This window comes from Fukomys damarensis, unplaced genomic scaffold, assembly GCF_012274545.1.
Source record: "Fukomys damarensis isolate Sample0158 unplaced genomic scaffold, DMR_v1.0_HiC HiC_scaffold_23, whole genome shotgun sequence".
NCBI lineage: Eukaryota > Metazoa > Chordata > Mammalia > Rodentia > Bathyergidae > Fukomys > Fukomys damarensis.
The window spans coordinates 11,849,006-11,870,312 of NW_022900935.1; the positions used below are offsets into that span (position 1 = coordinate 11,849,006).

Sequence of the window (21,307 nt, forward strand, 5' to 3'; positions counted from 1 at the left end):
TTGAGGCAGGAGGATTATAAATTGAAACCTCATCTGGGCAAGTTAGTGAGAGCCTGTCTCAAAATTAAAATAAAGTACTAGGGAATGTAGATCATTGTGAAGCCGTGGGTTCCGTCCCTGGTACTGCAAGGGAAAAAACTAAAATCCTAAAAATAGAGCCCACAACTCTAAATTCTTAGAAGTAAACATAAGGATAAATCTGCATGACTTGGGACTTGGCAGTGAACTGTTAGATGCAACATCTAAAGGAACAGCAACAACATAATAAACTGCATTTCACTTTGTGTTTCAAAAGACAGCATTAAAAAAGTACAAAGAGCTGTGTGGTATATACCTGTAATCCCAGCACTCAAAGGGGCAGAGGTAGGAGGATCATAAGCCCTTGAGTGGGATTCTCAGTACTGCAAATAATAATAATAGTAATAATAATAATTACTAATAATACAAAGACTTATTTATTAAATGTATATATAATAAAATTACACAAATTGTAAATAACATCACATTTGAGATAGGAAGAAGGAAGTGAGATTAAGGTAAATACACAGGAGCAATTATTTTGGCTTTTGGTAAGACAGGTTAGGTAATTCAGATCACTATTCCATAAGGGACAATTAGGAAAGCTAGTCAAAATGTTTTTTAAAATCTTGAATGTGTCAGAGCTAAAAGAAATTGAAGAACTGCTAAGGCTAAAATCATATAAAAGAGATCCAAGAAGAGAGTGAAACTTCCATTGGAGGAGGCAGCGAAGTTATGAAAGACTCATTTTTCATAGATTTCCTATGACCAGTGATGGGAGGACAAAAATTGTGGTAAAAAAGCACTGATAAATCCTCTTACCTTTTAAGTTGGGATCCAAAGAACTGAATGCTTAGGATAAAGGTGAGCCAGGTATCACCTGTTCTTAGAAGGACTGTAGTTTAAATTCAGATCCTCTCAATCTTTTGAGTTTAGATTATGAGATTTCACATTGTTAGTGATCCATAGGTATGCAAGAAACAAGTAGAAATTTTTTTAGCGACTCAGTAATAGTAATCTTCATATTATTTCTCTGACGAGTTTTTAAAAATAAAATATGTAGCACACATTTAGAAATGATCAGTCACACAAGGAAAAAGGTAGCTCAAATGAAACAAGCAAGAAATATGTCCCACAGAGGCTCCAAATACTGACTTTATGAGTCATAGATTTTAAATGAATGTATTTTTATTCAAGGTGATAGACAAGATTATAAAGTCCAACCAAGAACTAAAAAGTATAAAAAGAAACAAGTAGAAATGCTGCAACTGACTTTTATGATAAACTTAAAAATTAAATGGACGGGGCTGGGAATTTAGCTCAGTGGTTCGTTCCATTGCTTGCCTCGCAAGTGCGAGGACCCAAGTTTGATCCCTGGTACCAAAACAAAACAAAAACAAAATAGCAATAAATTGTCTAAAGGTTTCTTAATCAGAACACAAAAAAATACAAACAAAAGTTGGTAAATTGGAGCCAGGTATAGTGGTGCACACCTGTCATCCCAGGTAGTAGGACTGAGACAAGAGGACTGCAAATTGAAGGTGACCCTGGCAATTTAGCAAGACTGTCTCAAAGTAAAAAAGGAGAGAGATTATACCTCAGTGGTAGAATGCTTGCCTAGCATGCAGGAGGTCCTGGATTCAATTCCCAAAACCAAAATTAATTAATTTAGTAAATTGTGCTGCATTAAAATTAGGAGCTTAGGAAACTGGCTCAGTGGTAAGATAGGTGCTTAGCACACACAAGCCCTTGAGTTCAATCCTTGGCACCAAAAAACGGAAACATTTTTCATCAACATATCTTTTTTTTTTAAGTAAAAAATGCAAGCTACATAACAAGATATTTACAACACAAAAAATCCAGTAATAATAGACTTATAGCAAATGATTTTAAGAAAACTACAAATCAATTTTTAAAATTCACTTTTTTTAAACAAACAGGAGATTTACACAAACACTTCACAAAAGGACTTATCCAAATGACTTGATAGATGTATAAAAATTAAGCAACTAGATGCAAAATAAAGCTATACATAACACATTTGCTAAATTGCCAGAAGTTGACAAATACATGAAGCAACAAGAATGCTTTTAGTACTACCAGTGACAATGCAAGTTGCAGCAACCAAAGAGTTTAGCATTATACACTACAACTAGTTACTTTTCTCTTATAACTAGCATTTGCATTTCTAATCAGTTAACACACACTTCTTACAAACCAAGCATGGGAGCTCCACCTGTAACCCTTGTAGAAAGAAGGGATAGAGGTACCACATGCTTTTCCCTGCTATGTGAGGACACCACAAAAAGCTGGCCATCTTCAAGTCAGGAAGAGCATCCTCACCAAAAACCAAACCTGCCAGCACCTTGGTTTTGGACTTCTCAGCCTCCAGAATTGAAAGAAATAAATGTCTGTTTTTTAAGCCACTTTGTCTATTGCATTTTGTTATAGAAGCCCAAGTAGGCTAAGACATTCATTCTTCATGTTCTTTTAGTGGGTCTCCTGAGAAGCCACTGTCCACCAACAATACATGTTCACTTAACAATATGAAAATCCTGTTGAATTTATTATCCCTTAAGGACAAAAGGTTACATAAGTCACTATTCTTAAAGTATATGATCTCACTGGCTCATTTCCATGTTTCCATAGCCGTGTCAACTATGCCTAGCCAACAATTACCATCATGTTCCAAAACAAGTCTTTAGGAAACCATATGGTTAGGCAGTCATTTAGGGATACTTTGTTCAAACCTATGGCTATTTTGCTAATTATTTGATTGGGGCTGGGTCTGGAAATCGAACTCAGAATTTGATTGGGGCTGGGGCTGGAAATCGAACTCAGATCCTTGTGCTCTCCAGGCAGGCAGCGGAACTACTGAGTGAAATCCCTGGCCCTATTTGATTTTAATATCTCCATGTGAATATATGTAAAAAGTTTATGCACACACACACTAGTTCTTTATACCCTGTGCGTGGGAAGCTTCTGTTTACCATCATTTTAGGATAGATGTTCATTCTCTTGTTTTTCTTAATTCTCTCCCTCTTGCTTAGGGAGTAGCTTTGCTTATATTCTTTCTTTGATAGCTCTGTTAATGTAAAATATTTTACTCTTAGTTTCGAATCATAGACATATCAAATATACCTCCAAATGTTTAAATACACCTATATATGTTGTTTACTGGACCCTTACTATATGCCAGCCGCTATTATTTGCTTCACTTAGACTCTATCATTTAATCTCCCAGCAGTCCTAAAAGTAAATGTTCTCATCCCCATTTATGAATAAAACAAGTCTTGTGGTGCTAAGTAACTTAGCCAGAGTCAAATGGCATCACTAAGGTTATGACTAGACCATCTCCAAAGTTCTCATTTCAGCAGCCACCTTATAATGTCCCTCGGTCTACAGCCATTGAAGTATTTTGCAGATGAAACCTCAAAGGTAACGTACTCACATTCACATGGTTGATTAGTTATAGTATTCCAACCCTGATTTTTTGACTCAAATTCAAGTACTCTTTCAGTTTCAGTGTTCCATACACTCCAGTTACAGTTTACTTAATTATGACTTATTTAAAAGTGCTTCCACAAAATCTGTTTCATTGGTGTCTCAAAGCTTCTCTCCTTCTTGGACACAGGTACTGTGCCTCACTTGTTTTAGATTTTAAAACTGAAACTTGAGTTAAATGAATTGCCTTCGTGTATAGGCAAGATGGCAAGTGTTTTGATCCTTACGCTAGCTCTTTCCAAATAGCCTTCCCTACGTAAAAGGGATATAAGGCCTGACTAAGAGATCTTCCTTTTCCATGAATTTACAGCATAACTTTTGTTTTGGGAAACCCTCCTTTGCCTTACCACTTCAGTCTGATCTGTCTCTCCAACCATCACAAATTGTATTTATTTCATCTTTCTGATTTTTGGGTGGGGGTTAGGGATCCTTTTTTAACCTTGGTCCCTCATACTATAGTCAGGATTTGGGGTTTCATATGGTTATCCATGTTTCAACCATTTCTATGCAATAAATCCATGGTGCTGGAAACAACTCATTAGAAATGATAGATTGTGGCCCAGGCCACATTTTTTCTTACAGTCAGTTATATGTGTTTCATGTAATTGCTGCTGATGAATATGCCAAGAAGCTGAATAGGACTTTCTGACTGGTTTGACTTAAGTTTTTATATAGCAGCAGATTGGATATTAGTGTGGATTTTTAGAACCTTTAGTTTGTTCTAGAAACTAAAGTCACATTGGTGCTCCTGTATACCAACCTATTAATAGATATACTTCTTGGTTCTCTTGTATTTCTTAGTCCATTATCATGTATTTTGGATCCTACATAGTCAAAGATAAGAGTTTGCTTTGGAAAACCTTTACTTTCAGGTAGTGTTTCATTTCTTGAAGGCTGGTTGTAGAGTAGGTCTGATTATGAAATGATCTACATTTGTTTGTGTTTTTGTAGCCTGAAATTGGAGTAGGAATATATTAGCTTTTCTCCATTTGTCTGAAAGCTTATTTGATGATGTTGTCCTCGTCCTGAGTTAATGTTTCCTACTGAGGAGAGGTAGGTCATGTAACGTTTGATACCTTGGATGATTAGAACTGGACTTATTAAATAATTTTCATACGTCCTAGGGCATGCCATAATTTCTAATACAGGTTTACTATAACATTGTGGGCTCCAATTCTCAGAAGTTTCTGTAGCTATTCAGCCTCAAGCAGCAGCTATCCAGGTCCATTCTGCTGATAACATAAACTATTTTGTGAGTATAACTATAGTACATTCTGTTTTTCATTATTTTCTCCCTTTAAGTCTAGGGCAAAGACCATGTGATTATTTCAGAACTTCGGGGTTCTCTTTTTGATTCCAGAAAAGTCATTTCGCTGTGTTATGCATAGCTATTCAAAATGGCGCTCAAGGAAATTTCATCTATAAAATAAAATATATTAGTTGGAATCATTGCTGCAGTTTACTTTATATTCTAAACTTATTCACAACAACATCTCCGTGTTACACATAACACTGAAGATAAAAGCTATTCGGTTACTAGGAAGCAGTTTTTATTGGATGTGAATGGAAACCTTTTGAGCTTCATACCTCCAAATGGCCACTGTCCCTCCACTTTGGGTTGTTCTGTACGTCAAAAGTATGTTTCTGAAGTGACCATTTGTTAGAGTAACCTTTTGGAATGCTAGTGTATTCTTTGGGCACATAAATAATTATAAACATACTACTGGATGGATATTGATAATCAGGGTAAGTACTGATATTACTGCATTGAGTCTCCTGAGAAAAGGAAAAGTCTCTTACCACATTCTCCTGAAAAAAGGTATCTCAAAAATCCTCAGATGTTCTGTGTTGTACTCTTTCTAGAGTAAGGATCTTACTTTCTGCAACAGTTTTCCACTGCCCCTGGCCATGAAATTCTCCCATACCTTGTATCATTTCTGTCTATTTCTTTAAACCAAAATTCTTAGAATGGTGGGGTTTTTTTGTTTTTTGTTTTTTGCTTTTAAAGTAAGAGCTATATAAGTACAGGGCCTTAGCTGTAGTCAGCCAGAGGGAGGGTCATAAAAAATACTACATTTATATGAGAAAAATAGTATCTTTCTCTGTAAGTTTTAAGACTTCTTAGTTTTTAAGTCATGAAATGCCTGAAGCTGAGTTGTGTAACTCTTGTAGAATGCTTACCTGTGGTTCAGTCAGCATTGTTTTGTATTTTTAAAAAACCCATATATTTGGAATGTCTTTTAACTAATCTTTGCTGTTTTTGCATTTTCCTGTCCGGATGCAGCTGAAAGTACCCATGGCAGATAAACCTGGTAACACAGTAAATTTCCGGAAGCTGTTACTGAACCGTTGCCAGAAGGAGTTTGAAAAAGATAAAGCAGATGATGATGTCTTTGAGAAAAAGCAGAAAGAACTTGAAGCTGCCAGTGCTGTAAGTATTTTAATAGTGTTTGTGAGCTTAGAGTTTTCAAAGCCAGCTACAGAATCTCCTTTCTAGCTTGAGAGACCTGTGCAAAGGTACCCTCCAAACCAAGTATTCAGTCTAAGTCTGGATTTCAGAGAGGTGTCTGGGTTCAGATTTTGGGATACAGTTCTATTTTCTGAGGAGTAGTGTCAGATTGTCAAAGGACACCTGGTCCCCAGAACGAGTAAGGACCCGACATCCTGGTGTCTGTTGTGTGGTACAGCTTTCTTCATCCAGATGCTGTTATTCCTTCTTCTGCAACAGCCAGAGGAGAGGACAAGGCTTCATGATGAACTGGAAGAAGCCAAGGACAAAGCTCGGAGGAGATCCATTGGTAACATTAAGTTCATTGGGGAGCTCTTTAAACTCAAAATGCTGACTGAAGCCATCATGCATGATTGTGTGGTGAAACTGTTAAAGAACCATGATGAAGAGTCCCTAGAGTGCCTGTGTCGCCTTCTCACCACCATTGGCAAAGATCTGGACTTTGAGAAAGCAAAGGTAAAAATCCAGAAGTTAGAAGCCTTCAGCAAGGCCTCTTTGTCAGTTGCAAAAAAAAAGCTGGGCTTCCATCTCGCTCAGCAGTCTATGCTATTTTTTTTCCCCATCTCACCGTTACGGTTTTGATTGTCAGTGCTTTTCCCTGTGATTGCATTAGAGTCAGAAGCAAATAGGATTCCAGATTATTTACAATCCAGTTTGTAAATTGTTGAGATTATTTGTTCCTTGTCTTTTGTTTTTTCTCTATAACCATTTTATAGGTCATTTTTTTGTATTACAAGTTGTGAGCTGAAATGAGAAGAGATACTACCATGGGTCAGGCCTAAGGGTGATACAGAAATAAAGAAGACCCAGCAGCTTTATTGAGTTTATGGTCTAATTAGTGACATGGCTGTCTAACCATAATTTAAGAAATAGTCAAAAATACTATAACATACTGACATTCAAATAAGGGCTATAGAAGTTTAAAATGCTTCCAAAAAATGTCAGAAATGTTCTGTAATAGAAGTCTGCTATGATGACGTAAAACCCCCAGTATCAGTGATTTATACAAGATTGGAGTTTATTTCTCTTACTAAAACAAAATTCAGAGGTAAATTTTTATAGTTTAACATGTTAGCTTTCCTAAGGAATAACCCTGGTCCCTGTTATTCTCAACAAAAAAAAGTAGAAGGGCAGAGGACAATCATGTCTCTCTTAAGAAGGTTCCAGAGCTGTAATACTATAAACATTTCTATTTATATTCTGGCTCAAATTACCAAAACCAGCTTCTAGGGAGCCTGGAAGGTGTAGCCTTTACTATGAGTGATCATATTTTCAGTTAGAAATTCTACAGCTGGGTATGTGTTTTAGTGGTAGAGCTCTTGCCTGACATGTACAAGACCGTGGCTTCAATCCCTACCACTGCTCCTCACCCACCCAAAAATTCGACCATTACTGACTAGTATTACTTTTGACATGGTAAAGTCACATTTAAATTTCCCAGTCAGAATACTAGTGATTTTTGTCTCTTACAGCCACGTATGGACCAATACTTTAATCAGATGGAGAAAATTGTGAAAGAAAGAAAAACCTCATCTAGGATTCGATTCATGCTTCAAGATGTGATAGACCTAAGGCTGGTAAGTAGCAGAAGATTAAAAAGACCTACTGGTGTAATCTCTTTTAAGGAATTGGATTGAGTAAGGATGCCCTACTGTTACGTATATAAAGACAACACTTTAACTTCAGGGGTTAGAACTTGAATTAACTAACTTTCTTGAGAGGATTATATGAAAGAACAAAAGGTCATTGGTCTATTACTTGTTTCTTCTCCTTACTCTGATTATCAGGCCATACTGTCATTTTGAAATTGTCCGTTCTAAATTCATTCTGTCTCCTTGGAGGTCTAGTGGTTAGGATTTAGCGCTCTTTAAATTCGTTCTTTGGTCAGCTTCCTTGAGCCTTACATTTTAAATCTCTAAAAAGGATATGTTAGCTACTTTGCAGGATTGTTGTAAAAATTTAGTAGGCTAACTATGTAAAGTGCCAATTCATAGATGATGTTTTCTTTTCAATGCTTTTTCCTATGTAGGCCTCCCCTATCCCACCCCCCAGGTATACAGTTTTTATAACTACCATCTGTTTTCTTAGTTCAACTGTTACAGGATTGCAGCTCAACATGAAAAGTAGGTAGTATTCATGGTGGTTCTTTGTCTTGCTAAGCTCAGGTATAATCTTAGGACCTTTATCACCAAATCCTCTACAGGCTGATCAGAATTTTCATACTAATTTAAACCTGTTTGCCATCCATGTCTTCAACCACTTTTGCTTGTATAGGATGTTAGAATTGTAGCTGGGAATGGAAAGGAGAAATATTTATACTTCTGAGGAGACCACTTAGGTTCTTACAGAGGGGATAACCAAAGGGCAGCATTGTGTGGCACATTGTGAAGGATATCAGACTCATGATATTAGAGGAAGAAAAATGCCAGTCATCCTCAGTGGAGAAGTCCTATAAAATGTGATATAATGTGATTACCAATGCCTCGTATTAAAGCAATGCCAAGAAATCCTCATTTTTTTTTTCATTGCAGGGCTGGGAACTGAAGGATTGAATCTAGGGCCTTGCACATGCTAGGCAAATGCTGTACCACTGTGAGCTGCAGCCCCAGCCCAGTACCCTCATGCTTCTTGATTTCTCTTCTCTCTTCCTTTCAAATGTAGAAAACACTGATAATTACATTTGAGCCAGTCTTTCCTTCTGTCGTTTTAGCCATCAGTTGTTGGAATGTACAGTTGGTTAGGGTTGAATTATAAGAATTTAATTATTTACCTCTAATCCCCATACTCTACATAGTGTCCTCTATGAAACAAATGAGAAACTGCTGTGATTCCAGATTTTGTAGGTATTTCATACTTTCCAGCACTGAAAAGTTGAGATTTTTAAAAAAGAATTTATTTGCAATTACCTTATTTTCAACTTTTACAGTGTAATTGGGTATCTCGAAGAGCAGATCAAGGGCCTAAAACTATTGAACAAATTCATAAAGAGGCCAAAATAGAAGAACAAGAAGAACAAAGGAAAGTCCAACAGCTCATGACCAAAGAGAAGAGAAGACCAGGTAAGTGTGGGAAGCCACTGGGCTTGGGAGAAGTTGGGAACTTGAGGGATAGGTATGTAAAAATTCTCTATTTGGGCATGAAATAAAAACAGAAAAACCCAAAAATAGTGTGTCACTGAGGTAAAGCAGTTTCACCTGGAGACCACTCATTGACTAAAAGCAGGAAGTAAATAGTATCTTTGACTTTTTCAAAGCCTGTGATCAAGGATCGACTTCTCTAGATAGAGTATTGATGAGAGAAAGAAGAAAATACAGTTCTTCCCTCTAAATGCTTACAGTCTCTCTGAGAAGGTAAAAATAACTAAGGGAACATTTTTTTGTCAAGGAACTAGAAGATATCATCAGTTATGAGTGTATTTTCCAAAAGGGTACATTGAACTCAGCAATGTTGCTGTTGCTAAAATCTGTGTGTGACTTCATAATAATAAGAATAGAAAGGAACACACGAATGCAAAAAGTATTTAAGACAAAAAAGAAGGCATTTATACCTGAGCAATAGTCTACTAACAAGTTTGGAGACATTGGATGAGAAAACCTTTTCATAAGGAAATGACAGTTATTTCTTTTGAGGATGTTTATTTTAAGATGAACATAGGACACATTATTATTTAGTTAAGCGATCGGGGTTGTCACTAGGCCATGTAGGGTGGTGACTGAAAACCTAAATTCTGGAGTCTGTTTGACTTTGAATGTCTGCTGTCATACTTCCTATGACTTTGTAAGTCATTTTATCTGCACAGTGGAATTAATAATGGTGCCTGGGATTTGTGTGAGAATGAAATGAGAAAACTTATAAAAAGTATTCAGACAGCATCTGAGTCTTAGTAAATATTCAGTTACCATTGGCTTTTATTTATCAGAGACACAGTAGACCTCTTAGTGAGTGTAGTTGTTAAGAGAGATGAATACACAAGGGAAGAAAAGTTACTTCAGGTACCACACTTAACCTTCTTCGCCCCAGCACATAGAATGCCTTTCAGGTAATAGCTTTTATTTTTTATTATTTGTTATTATTTCTGTTGGCAATTACTATCGTTAATTTGTTACTGAACTAAATTGAGAAAGAATATATGAAAGCCTAATCCGTGGAGGATATCCAGAGATGACTGAAGGACAAAAACAATTCTTGGAATAGTGACAGGTACAGAGCAGGTGAAGAGAAGGAACAAGGATAAGTGTCATAGAAACAGAGAAGAAGGAAGTATGTTCACGTTCAGTAACATCAGCACAGAGAAAGCAAAAAGTATGCCAAAACAAAAACAGCTTTGGGGGCAACAGTCTGATGATCTTTCTTCATTCATTTATTCAACAACTATTGAATGCCTAGCCCTCAACAGGAAAGACAGCTAGCTCCTTCCTTATACAGCTTATATCTTCCAAAGAGGGGGTGTAAACACCGAAGTAAAATGGATTTGTTCTGTAGAAAAGTAAAGGAGAGAGAGTATGTGGAGGGCAAGTTTTCCTGAGTAGAGATTGTGTGATTTTAAATAGGGAGTTAGGGAACTAATTAAAGTTTGTATCATTTGAGCAAAGACCTGAAACAGATGAGGGAGGTAAATCATGTGCTTATCTGGGGAAAGAGGGGTTTTGTTTTTGGCAAAGGCGCTTCAACAACATTTTTTATTTATTTATTTATTTTTTGTTTTGTTTTGTTGAGACAGTGTCTGACTATGTAGTTGAGACTGACCTGGAACTCACTCTGTAGCCCAGGCTGGTCTTGATCTCACAGTGATCCTCCTGCCTCAGCCTCCTGAGTGCTGGGATTACAGGTGTGCACCACCACACCCGGTGCAGATGACATTTTTAAAGAACAGAAGAGGCCAATTCGGCTGGAACTCTGGTTCTGAGGAAGAGTATAGGAAGGAAGGGGACTGGGAGGGAACAGGAGTCAGAGTGTTAAGAGCTTGGCAGAATCTTGTCTTTTTCTCCAAGATGCCAGATGTGTTTCAAACAAAAGAATGACAAGATCTGGCTGGGGTAACAGTGGCCACAGATGAGACAAGGGTGGAAGTAGGGAGGCCAGAGAGGAAGTTTCTGCAGTGATCCGGCAAAAAGATGAGGTAGCTTAAACATGAGGTAGCTAATGTTGGTGGTGATTACAAGGGGTTAGATTCTGAATATGTCTTAGTGTGTGAACTAACAAGATTTGCTGACAAATTAGATATGAAATGTAAGAGAAAGAAGAAAGTGTTTTTCACCTGTGTGGTGGACATGTTGGAAAAGCAAGTTTTAGGGAAACATGAAAGCCTGCTTGAACCCCTTGAAACCGTTAAGTGAAGAAAACTAAAGTACATGATTTCCAGCCTGGCATAGTGGTATGTGCCTGTAATCCCACCTGCTTAGGAAGCTGAGGCAAGGGAATTACAGGTTTGAGACCAGCAATTTGTAGGCTTTTAAACAGTGAGATTTTATCAAAATCAAAAGGGCTGCAGCTGTACTTTAGCACTCTCCTTGATTCAATCCCTAGTACCACAAACACACACATGCACGCGTGCATATATCCACACAAGTAATAATAGTAATTTCTATTTAATTTTTCCGAGTGTGTTTTAGTCATTAACACCCCCCCATAATCCCCCCCCACACACACACACACACCAGGGATTGAACTCTGGACCTTGCACTTGCAAGGCAGGCACTGTGCCACTGAGATAAATCCCCAGCCCTCCTCATTAACCCGTTTAAGCAGATTTTACCCTGCTTTGTCCACTGAAAGTTCTTTGTATCATTCGGTTTCTTCTAGCTCATTAATGCTTCATGAAGATCCATGCTGCTTGATATTTTCATGGTGTCAGTAATGTTTTAACAGCTTCTTTTGTCTTTTCTGTTGGTTTTCATTGGAATGAATGGCTGAGTTAAAAATATTGCTCACTCTTGCAGTGTCTGACGTGAGATAAATGAGAGACTGGCTCACTCTATTCTCCTTTGCAGGTGTCCAAAGAGTGGATGAGGGTGGGTGGAACACTGTACAAGGGCCAAAAAACAGTCGAGTACTAGACCCCTCAAAATTCCTGAAAATCACTAAGGTGAGTATAACATTTATAGCATGAGTTAGGAATAAAGAGTACTTGCCTAACGTGCGTGAGGTCCCAGGTTCAGTCCTCATTACCACTGCACAATTTACAGTAGTCTCACCACAAGTCTCGGAAGTGTTGCTTGATCACATAAAATAACCATACTTCATATTTTTTTAATTGAGTTTGTTGGTACATTTTAGGGATACAGTACAGTTACATTAATTGTTGGGATCTTGTACCTCTACATGACAGGTCTTGGTTCTCATTTTTTCCCCTTGTCCCTGCCCTCCCTTCACCCCCTCCTCCCCTCCCCATTTACAAACACTTTATTTCCATCTTTTCATTTTCTCCTCTTTTCCCTTATTACCCTTCCCTTACCCATCCCACCTTCCCTACACCTTTAGCCCTTTTCTTCCCATTTTGCAATGTCAGTTATCTAATTAGGATCTTATGTACTATTACAGTTTATTCACACCAGAGAAACTATTTGGTATTTACAAATGTGTGACTTGTTTATTTCACTTAGGAGTATATCCTCAGTATGTATCCGTTTTCCTATGAATGAATCTAATTTCTCATTCTTTATGGCTGAGTAATATTCCATTTTATAGAAAAACCACATCTTCTTTATCCAGTGTATTGCATATTTTATGGGTAGTAAATTTTGGATGCAGATACTTTCCTACAATTCGGTGTTGACTAGTACATTCTATAGTCCTGTCTTGGCAGGAGTCCTTTAGTAGTCTGGGAGAGTTTTTCGTTTATAAAAAGGGTTTTTTAGTTTGGTTTGCTTTAGTGTTTGCAGTACTGTAAGTCAAACAACACTTGCTAGGCAAGCAGAGGGTTTTAGAAGAAGAGTAACTAGGTAAATTCTTAGAGTTCTGAAACACGTAATGAAAGAGAAATGATGATAAAGACACTTTAGAAGCTTTAGTCATCTGCAGGCTTCTATACTCTTTATCTTTCCTCTGGAGTAAAAGTAGTTACTTGTTTAAATGTAACCATGATGGTTGCCCATATCCAGAGTCAAAAACAAATCACAGAAGACCTATGAGAAATCACTCTGTAATAAAGATTTAATATGCTCTACCTTCCTTTCTTTTGAGAATCCATGGGTAGTAAGGGCAAAGAATCTTCCCCTAGCTGATGTTTTCAGCAGTAGGAGTTAATCTCTGTAAATAGAATAAATAAGAGAATATGGAGAAAGTAAAATTAAATTAGGTAAAAATAGAAACTTCCACAATCCATTGGATTTTGCAAATCATTTCCAAGTCTCATTTGACCCCTACTTGTAATACTTTCCATAGTTCTGAAAATTGGAACCTGCCAGCAAAATACTAAAGAAAATCTAAAGATAATGTGAAAGCATCAGATGCAAAAAAATAACTTACCAAAAGTTAAGATAGAAAATTGGAATTAAATGTGTTAAATCATTTGTATCTTCTTAGTATTGTCAAATTTTTGCCTCAGGATAAAGTATTCTCCCCTTGGATCTCCTTTGGTGCTTTATTTAGCTAGGCTACTGTTATCAGATTTTGGTGCATTCTTCAAGTTTTTTTTTTTTCCTTCAGACCACGGTTTCCATTGTCAGATACAATTTGATTGTCATTCATCTCCATCAAAAGATGATTTAACAAAAACTTTATTGTTTAAAAAATTTCTGGAAAAAAAAGAATGTCTGTAATATCAACCCCAACATCTTTGAAGAGTATATCCATATTTAATGATATGTTTTTAGGGCCGGGGATTTAGCTCAGTAGCACTGTGCCTGCTTTGCAAACACAAGGTTCTGAGTTCAATCACTGGTACTGTAAAAAAAGAAAATAATAATAATATGTTTTTAAATGTTATACTAGCACTGCTCTATAAAAAGAACAATTCTAGTATCAAAATTCCATCACTACAGTAATATTTTGAAAAATTGTTAACAAATTTTCTTGATTCATATAGTTACACTGTAGATCATGTAAAGTATCCTAGGAAAAGTTCAGAGCTGTTAAACACATTCCTTGTTAATAGGGAGAGATTTGTGTGAAAGAATGTTAGGTAGCAAGGAAGCATCTTTGTTACAAAAAATTGCATTCCAGCTTATATGTTGTATATGTTTTTCTATTCTCCTTTATTGAATATTCACGTCCCCCAAAAAATTCACATGAAATTTTTATGTCTGTTGACCTGTCTTTTCACATAATATAAAGAAATTTACCAGTTAACTTTGTAGTATTTGTGTATTCCTTTATTCTTTTTTAAATTACTGAGCATTATTGTATGAGGGATCATTAGAAGCTGCTTATGTTTGGTAGATTAATGAACCATCTTAAATAGAGGATCTGAATGCACTCTTCAGAGCAGTACCTTCAAACTGTTTTGTAGAAATGAGTCCAAGTATTTTAGATGCCACAGGGAACCCACTTTACTTTTTTTTTTGGCACCGGGGATTGAACTTGGGTTCTTGCGCTTGCAAGGCTGGCCACCAAACCGCTGAGCTAAATCCCCAGTCCCAAACCCACTTTAATTAGAACAGTTCTAACTTATGTTTCTTAAACTGGTATTCTAAAATTTTGTTGCTAAAACTAGTTCAACTGCACTGAAAAAAAAAAGAAAAATTATATTATTTTTTACTATTTCCTGTAAGTGTATTGTGGCCACTTATGTTACAGCCCACAATTGATGAGAAAATTCAACTGGTACCTAAAGCACAGCTGGGCAGCTGGGGAAAAGGCAGCAGCGGTGGAGCAAAAGCAAGCGAGACTGGTATGTGTTCAGTGGCTCTTCAGCCTAATGGGCCTTGTTAGTGTCCACCTTACAGCCAGTTCCCCCAGTCATTGCATAATAAAGATCTACTCACATGCAGCTTCATATAGCATAACTCAAAAGTTTCCTCCCGGTTAAGAATTCTCAGATTTTTTTTTAATTTCAATTCAGTTACGCTATTTTTAAATTAACTTTGGTGGGGGGTTGTTGGTTTTTTTTAGACAGGGTCTCACTATGTAGTCGAGACTGACCTGGAACTCACTGTCGAACTCACAGCGATACACCTACCTCAGCCTCCTGAGTGCTGGGAACATTTTTATTTTTAATTGTCATGCAGTCATTGTACATATTTGTGGGTCACAATATATCATTTCAGTATATATATGTATGTGTGTGTGTGTGTGTGTGTGTGTGTGTGTGTGTGTGTGTGTGTGTATATATATATATATATATGTAATGATTAGATCAGGGTCTTTGGCATTTTTATTAGCTCAAATATTTATCAAATCTGTCTTTGGAACACTGAAAATCTTCTCTAGTAGCTGGTCTAAAATATTCTTGTAAGTGTCATCAACCATTGTTACCCTAGTGTGCTGTAGAGCATTAAAAATTATTCCTCCTCTCAAGCTATCTAATTAGGACTTAAATCTTTCAGGTTTATTGTTGTTGTTACTGTTCACAAATTCAGCATAGTGAGAAAATTACTGGGACCCCCCAAATTTAAAGGAAAACTCATTATGCTAAAAAGAAGAATCTTACTACACAGAAATATTTAACGGAGTTGTAAAAGAATAAGTAATTGGATTGAAGCATTTTCAAAATCTGTCAAACAGATTTTTGGGCTCAGTGGTGCCGTACCTTCCCGGCGAGTGCAAGGTTCTGAGTTTGATTCCCAGAACCCAGAAATTAAAAACTTTAAAATTTTAAAATCAGATTTTGACATTTTACCTGAGACTAAAAATGTTTACACCATCACAAATACATCTTAATAAATAAGCCCAATTACAAAAAAGAAACCTTTCTATATATTCCCTTTACTAAGGAATCGTAATTTTGCATAAATGAGATTATAGCATTTATATTGGTAAACTTCATTAAAGTGCAATGTTTTGGTTTTTGCTTGGCTCTCTCCTATTTCCCACAACCATTCCTGTGCCCTGCTCAGGATAATTTCAGTGTTTTAAAGACAAATGGTTGTAATGAACAAAGTCTTTTACATACAGATTCCCTCAATCTTTTCTTCTCAGAGGACAGTAGGTGGACCAGGAGGTGGCCAGCACTTGTAGTCCCAACTACTGTCCTCTAAGGCTGAGGCAGGTTGAATGCTTGAGCCCAGGAGTTTACAGCCAGCCTGGGCAACATAGGGCTGGGCCACACCCTCCCTCCACTTCCACCTCTTAAAAATAAAAAAAGAAAGAAGTTCCTGGTCTCAAGCCTTACTCCATGGATGCAGGTAAACAACTATCTGTATTTTAGTCATGTCATTTCTATTTTTTCCTAAATCCTCAACACCTATAGATGCCTTACGGTCAAGTACTTCCAGTTTAAATAGATTCTCTGCTCTACAACCTCCAGCACCCTCTGGATCGACGTCAGCTACACCTTTAGAGTTTGATTCCCGAAGGACCTTAACCAGGTGAGAATCCCACTTTTTTTTCCTGTTTGCTCAAGGCTGTCCCATTGTCAGTATGACTCCCTGTCTAATACATAGATTATAGTGATAGTCCTGTGGTGCATTCCTTTTATCCCTAAAATTGATTTCTTCTTTCAACTTCACATAGTATAATAATAAGATGATAACATATAAATGGGTGGTAGGTTTAGGACAAGCTGGGACGGAAGGACAGGTTATCAGGCAAATACCTAATGCTGTAGTTTGCTTCCAAAGAAAGCTAGGCCCACCCAAAGAGCACTCGAGGCATTTCTAGGGCTCACCGCTGCTGTTCTAAAATGCTGGAGAATAACTTCGCACTCCCAAGCATGTGAATTAAAGAACATGACTGCTCACCCATGTACTTCTCTGTCACATTATACTCCACTGGATATTTGAAGTCACTGTTCAGTTTTTCACTAATCTCTGATATTCCACTGTCTTCCTACTTTCACTCTTGTAGGATTGATGTAGTTGAGTATTACATTTAGATTGGTTCATGCAGAATAGTGGAAGACCAGTGACAGAATTTTTTTATATAATCACATTCAGAAACAAAGTTTCTTTAAACTCTCAAACTTTCATCTTATTATTATAATTGATTAGGTAGACTTGGTAAACTTATTCTTTGGGTTTCTGCAACAAAGTACTGTATACTTAGTATAAACCAACTTATCAGAAGAATTTGGATTATTTCCGAGCATCAGTTGTTGAATTGCAATATTGTGGGTCTTTGCACTGTGATAAATTTCCTGTCTTGGCCTTACTTTGTAAGTACTTGTATGTATTCTTTTGTAGTACTTAGAAATTGTCCAGCTTCTGAGTTTCCCTCTTCTCTCTTTTGATTTGTTGCTTCTGAACTACCATGAGCCAAGGAGCTGTTGATATTGCTTAATAGAACTATCTACAAAGGAAGGCTAAGTAGAGAAATACTCAGTCTTTCTTACAATGAATAAATATATGACATTGGCTATTCAAGTCTACTTATAGTTGTTTCTCAAACAATTTCCGCATCTTTAAAATACCTCGAGAAATAAAGTATCGTATAGTTTCTAAGATGGTGATTACCTGTTCTTATATTCTTAAGTTCTTTGCGTTTCCCTTTCATTTACTTAGCTCATACTTTTGGTATTGTCATTTTTTCTTCAAAAGAGTTTAAAAAACTAAAATAAATGATTATCTGACATTTAAGTTTTTTAAGTAGGCTGGGATATAACTCAGTGGTAGAGCATATGCATAGCATGCTGAAGGCCCTAGGTTTAACCCTAGCACCAAAACATTTTTTTAAAAAATTAAATTTTAAGTTGTGTCCGTTTTACCATTAGAGAAAAATGATAAAATGTCTTTAAAAATACTCACTTTAAAACACTATGATTTTACTTGTTTATATGATTATTATGTGATATATGTTTATATGATAAAATATCTTTAAAAATACTTTAAAACACTATGATTTTACTTGTTTATATGTTTATATGATTATTTGAGATATAAATGAAAACTACTGTGCATATTTTTAGCACTATTTCATAATTTGAATCAAAAGGGCTTAGTTTGTTGAAAAGTATTGTTTTGTCTTTGCAGTCGTGGAAGCTTAAGCAGGGAGAAGAACGACAAGCCACTTCCATCTGCACCAGCTCGTCCAAACACTTTCATGAGGGGTGGTAGCAGTAAAGACCTGCTGGACAATCAGTCTCAAGAAGAACAGCGGAGAGAGATGCTGGAGACTGTGAAACAGCTGACTGGAGGCATGGACATGGAGAGGAATAGCATGGAGCCTGACCGAAACAAAGCCAAGGAGTCAGGTGAGGCTTCCTAGGGATAGAGTAGATGAAGGTGTGGACCTTCAATCTGGAAGGAAAAATATGAAGGAGCATGTGCGTGACTACCCTTCAGAATCAACACATCCTAGCAGCGCACATTCCAGCACCGTGAAAGGTAAAGAAAGGACAGCTTTGTTGTTCTCTGACATCGTTCTCATACCTTCCCTAGGTATGTCTTTGTTCATCAGTTTTAAAATTTTCCTCTTTCTTTTTATTAAGAGTCATGTTGATAAGGTCCTCTTGCTGTATATTAAGCAATGTGTGTTTCTTTGAACTCTGTTTAATACCCCACTTTACATTACTGTTAGACTGGGTATCCTGTGTAAAGTCCCTCAAGTGTGTAAAAATTCCAACATTATTGAACTATAAGACAAAGAGAAGATGCCAGGTTTTTTTGTTGTCTTCATCTTTTGTGATAACCTATAAGTTTTATAAGTATTTAACATGTATATGCCTAAAGACATGCTCAGGTAGTGCTGTAAAAATTGTTTCATGTATTTGACCTGTGTTTCAGTTTCCTCATCTGTTAAATGGGACAAGGGTACCTACCTTAGGTAGTGAAGATGGAATGAGAAGTTAATGTATATAAATACTTACGAGCATTCTGTGGTAAATACAGATTTTTCAAAAGATGTTAGATGTCATCATGATGATCATGATGATGATTTTTTTTTTTTTTTTTTTTGTACCAGGGGTCAAACTTGGGCCCTTGTGTTCGTGAGGCAGGTGGCAGAACCACTGAGCCAAACCCCTGGCCCGAAGATGATGATGATATTAATGCTAACAGTAACATTTTTTTTTTGGTACCAGGGGTCAAACTTGGGCCCTTGTGTTCGTGAGGCAGGTGGCAGAACCACTGAGCCAAACCCCTGGCCCGAAGATGATGATGATATTAATGCTAACAGTAACTAAAAATAGTTTAAAGATAATTTTTACCACCTTGTAAATCTTAATCATGGAGTAATATACTGGCTGCTTATATAGCATTTATATAGCCTTCAAATTTGTTAACTATTTAAATTGTTTGTTAGTCTCTAAATGGATTTTAGAGGCAAATTGAAATACTTTCTTCCAATTGAGAATACACTCCCAGTCAGGTAACTTTAGAGACATAAGGCTTTTTTATCTGTACTAGGTACTTTCAGAACATAACAGTAAGACAAAATTATATGTAGTGAATAATTTAGCATTGCTGATGCAGGTGTGTTAAATGTCTGGATAATTCATTCATTTATTAGCGTTAGGTGCTGGATTGTTGTTCCTAGCCTTCATTCTTAGGAGCAGAAGCACTTTTATCAAGTAATACCACAAAACATATAAACTTAAAAAATGTGCTATGAAGCAAAGCAGTGTAGTTCTATTGGAATGCTTAACAAGGAAACTATCTAGAATCAGGGCAGCGGGATAACAGAGAAGACTTCCCTCATCTGAAGCACCTATAGGGATGAAACATTTGCAGGTCGGGACAGATGTGGAGCAGAGGAAAAGAACATTCCTGACTGGAGGAATATTTTGAGCACATTTGTAGTAGGAGGAGCCATGGCATTTGTAAGCGAGTGGCTTGAGCAGTTTGGCTAGTGCTGTGGTAAGCAGGGCCCAACCTGTGCACAGTGTGAAGTAATGAAGAGGAGTCAAATACAAAAAGAGAAAGGCTCTGATTATAAAGGTTCATTATATGTCTTGATCTTGTTATTTTTGTACATTGTGAATTTACTTGGTATCCTTTTTGTTTGTTTGTTTGTTTGTGTGTTTTTTGAGATAGTCTCATTATGTAATTGAGACTGACCTGGAACTCACTATGTAGCCCAGGCTGATCTCCATCTCACAGCGGTCCTCCTGCCTCAGCCTTCCCGAGTGCTGGCATTACAGGCATGCACCACCACGCCCTGCTTTTTTTTTTTGAATTTATTGGTACATTCTAGATATATAGTACAGTTACATTCATTACTGGGATCTTGTACCTTTACATGGCAGGTCTTGGTTCTCATTCTTTCCCCTTGTCCCTGCCCTCCCTTCACCCCTTTTTAATTGTCTTTCTTTGTAAAAGTTGCATCTATTAAAAGTCTACTGGGCCAGGGATTTAGCTTAATGGCACTGTGCCTGCCTTGCAAGTGTAAAGTCCTGAGTTTGAGCCCTGGTGCCAAAAATAAAAACAAACAAAAAGAAGTCTACTGAAAAAAACAGTGTAAATATTAATAACACACATATATCATCACCATAAACACATAAATATTGTCAGCCATGATCTCACCATATTAATGGTAATTTTTGTGATTTTAATTTTCTCCCTTTTTTTATCTTACTCATAGTGAAACCAGAAATTTCAGCAGTGTCAGCCACTGAGAAGCCTACATTATCAGAAGAGGAAATGGAGAGGAAGTCTAGACCTATCATTGATGAATTCCTACATATTAATGATTTTAAGGTAAGAGATTTTTTTTTTTTAAAAGCGACTTAAAGGGATATTCAGAAAATAAGATGAATGTCTAAATACTGTTTTTTAATTTTACAATAAAAGACACGTTGTTAATTCCTCCAGAATACCTCCACCATTAGTTCAAACACACTTATCCCACATTCATGCCACTTTCTGAAGCAGTTTCTTTACAAGATGTGATAAAAAACAGTGAATGCTGCTGCTGCTGCCATCAACCAGAGTCAGGTTTATTAAAACAATAGGGTGTGTCCTTGTTTGCTGGATCTGGCGCCATGAGACTTCCATTTAGCTCTTCTCCAAAGTCAAAATGACCATAAAAGTGAAACCTTTTAAATGGATTCAGGACGGCAAGATATAGCTATAACAGTGCAAGTAAACACATGAGGGAGAACTTCAGGACTGCTTCAGAAAGTGGCGCCTGCCAATAATCCCAGCACATGGGAGGCTAAGACAGGAGGATCACCATGAGTTCGAGGCCAGCCTAGGCTACATAGCAAGACCCTGTCTCAAAAAAAAAAAAAAAAAAAAAAAAAAG

The 21,307-nt window shown here is 36.9% G+C and overlaps 1 protein-coding gene across 17 annotated transcripts in view; it reads left to right on the forward strand.

The window, feature by feature from the left end:
• The window catches only part of Eif4g3 (eukaryotic translation initiation factor 4 gamma 3), a 304,279-nt gene that overhangs the window by 246,229 nt on the left and 36,743 nt on the right, over nt 1-21,307 (forward strand). For 16 of the 17 annotated variants that reach the window (XM_033767671.1, XM_010626033.2, XM_010626034.2 and 13 more), the window contains 9 exons: nt 5,807-5,953; nt 6,251-6,487; nt 7,504-7,608; nt 8,958-9,090; nt 12,022-12,116; nt 14,768-14,861; nt 16,380-16,497; nt 18,097-18,317; nt 20,645-20,760. In XM_033767671.1, the coding sequence (XP_033623562.1) occupies nt 5,807-5,953; nt 6,251-6,487; nt 7,504-7,608; nt 8,958-9,090; nt 12,022-12,116; nt 14,768-14,861; nt 16,380-16,497; nt 18,097-18,317; nt 20,645-20,760 (1,266 nt within the window). The remainder of the gene's footprint in view (nt 1-5,806; nt 5,954-6,250; nt 6,488-7,503; nt 7,609-8,957; nt 9,091-12,021; nt 12,117-14,767; nt 14,862-16,379; nt 16,498-18,096; nt 18,318-20,644; nt 20,761-21,307) is intronic. The other variant, XM_010626032.2, reaches the window with a different exon arrangement.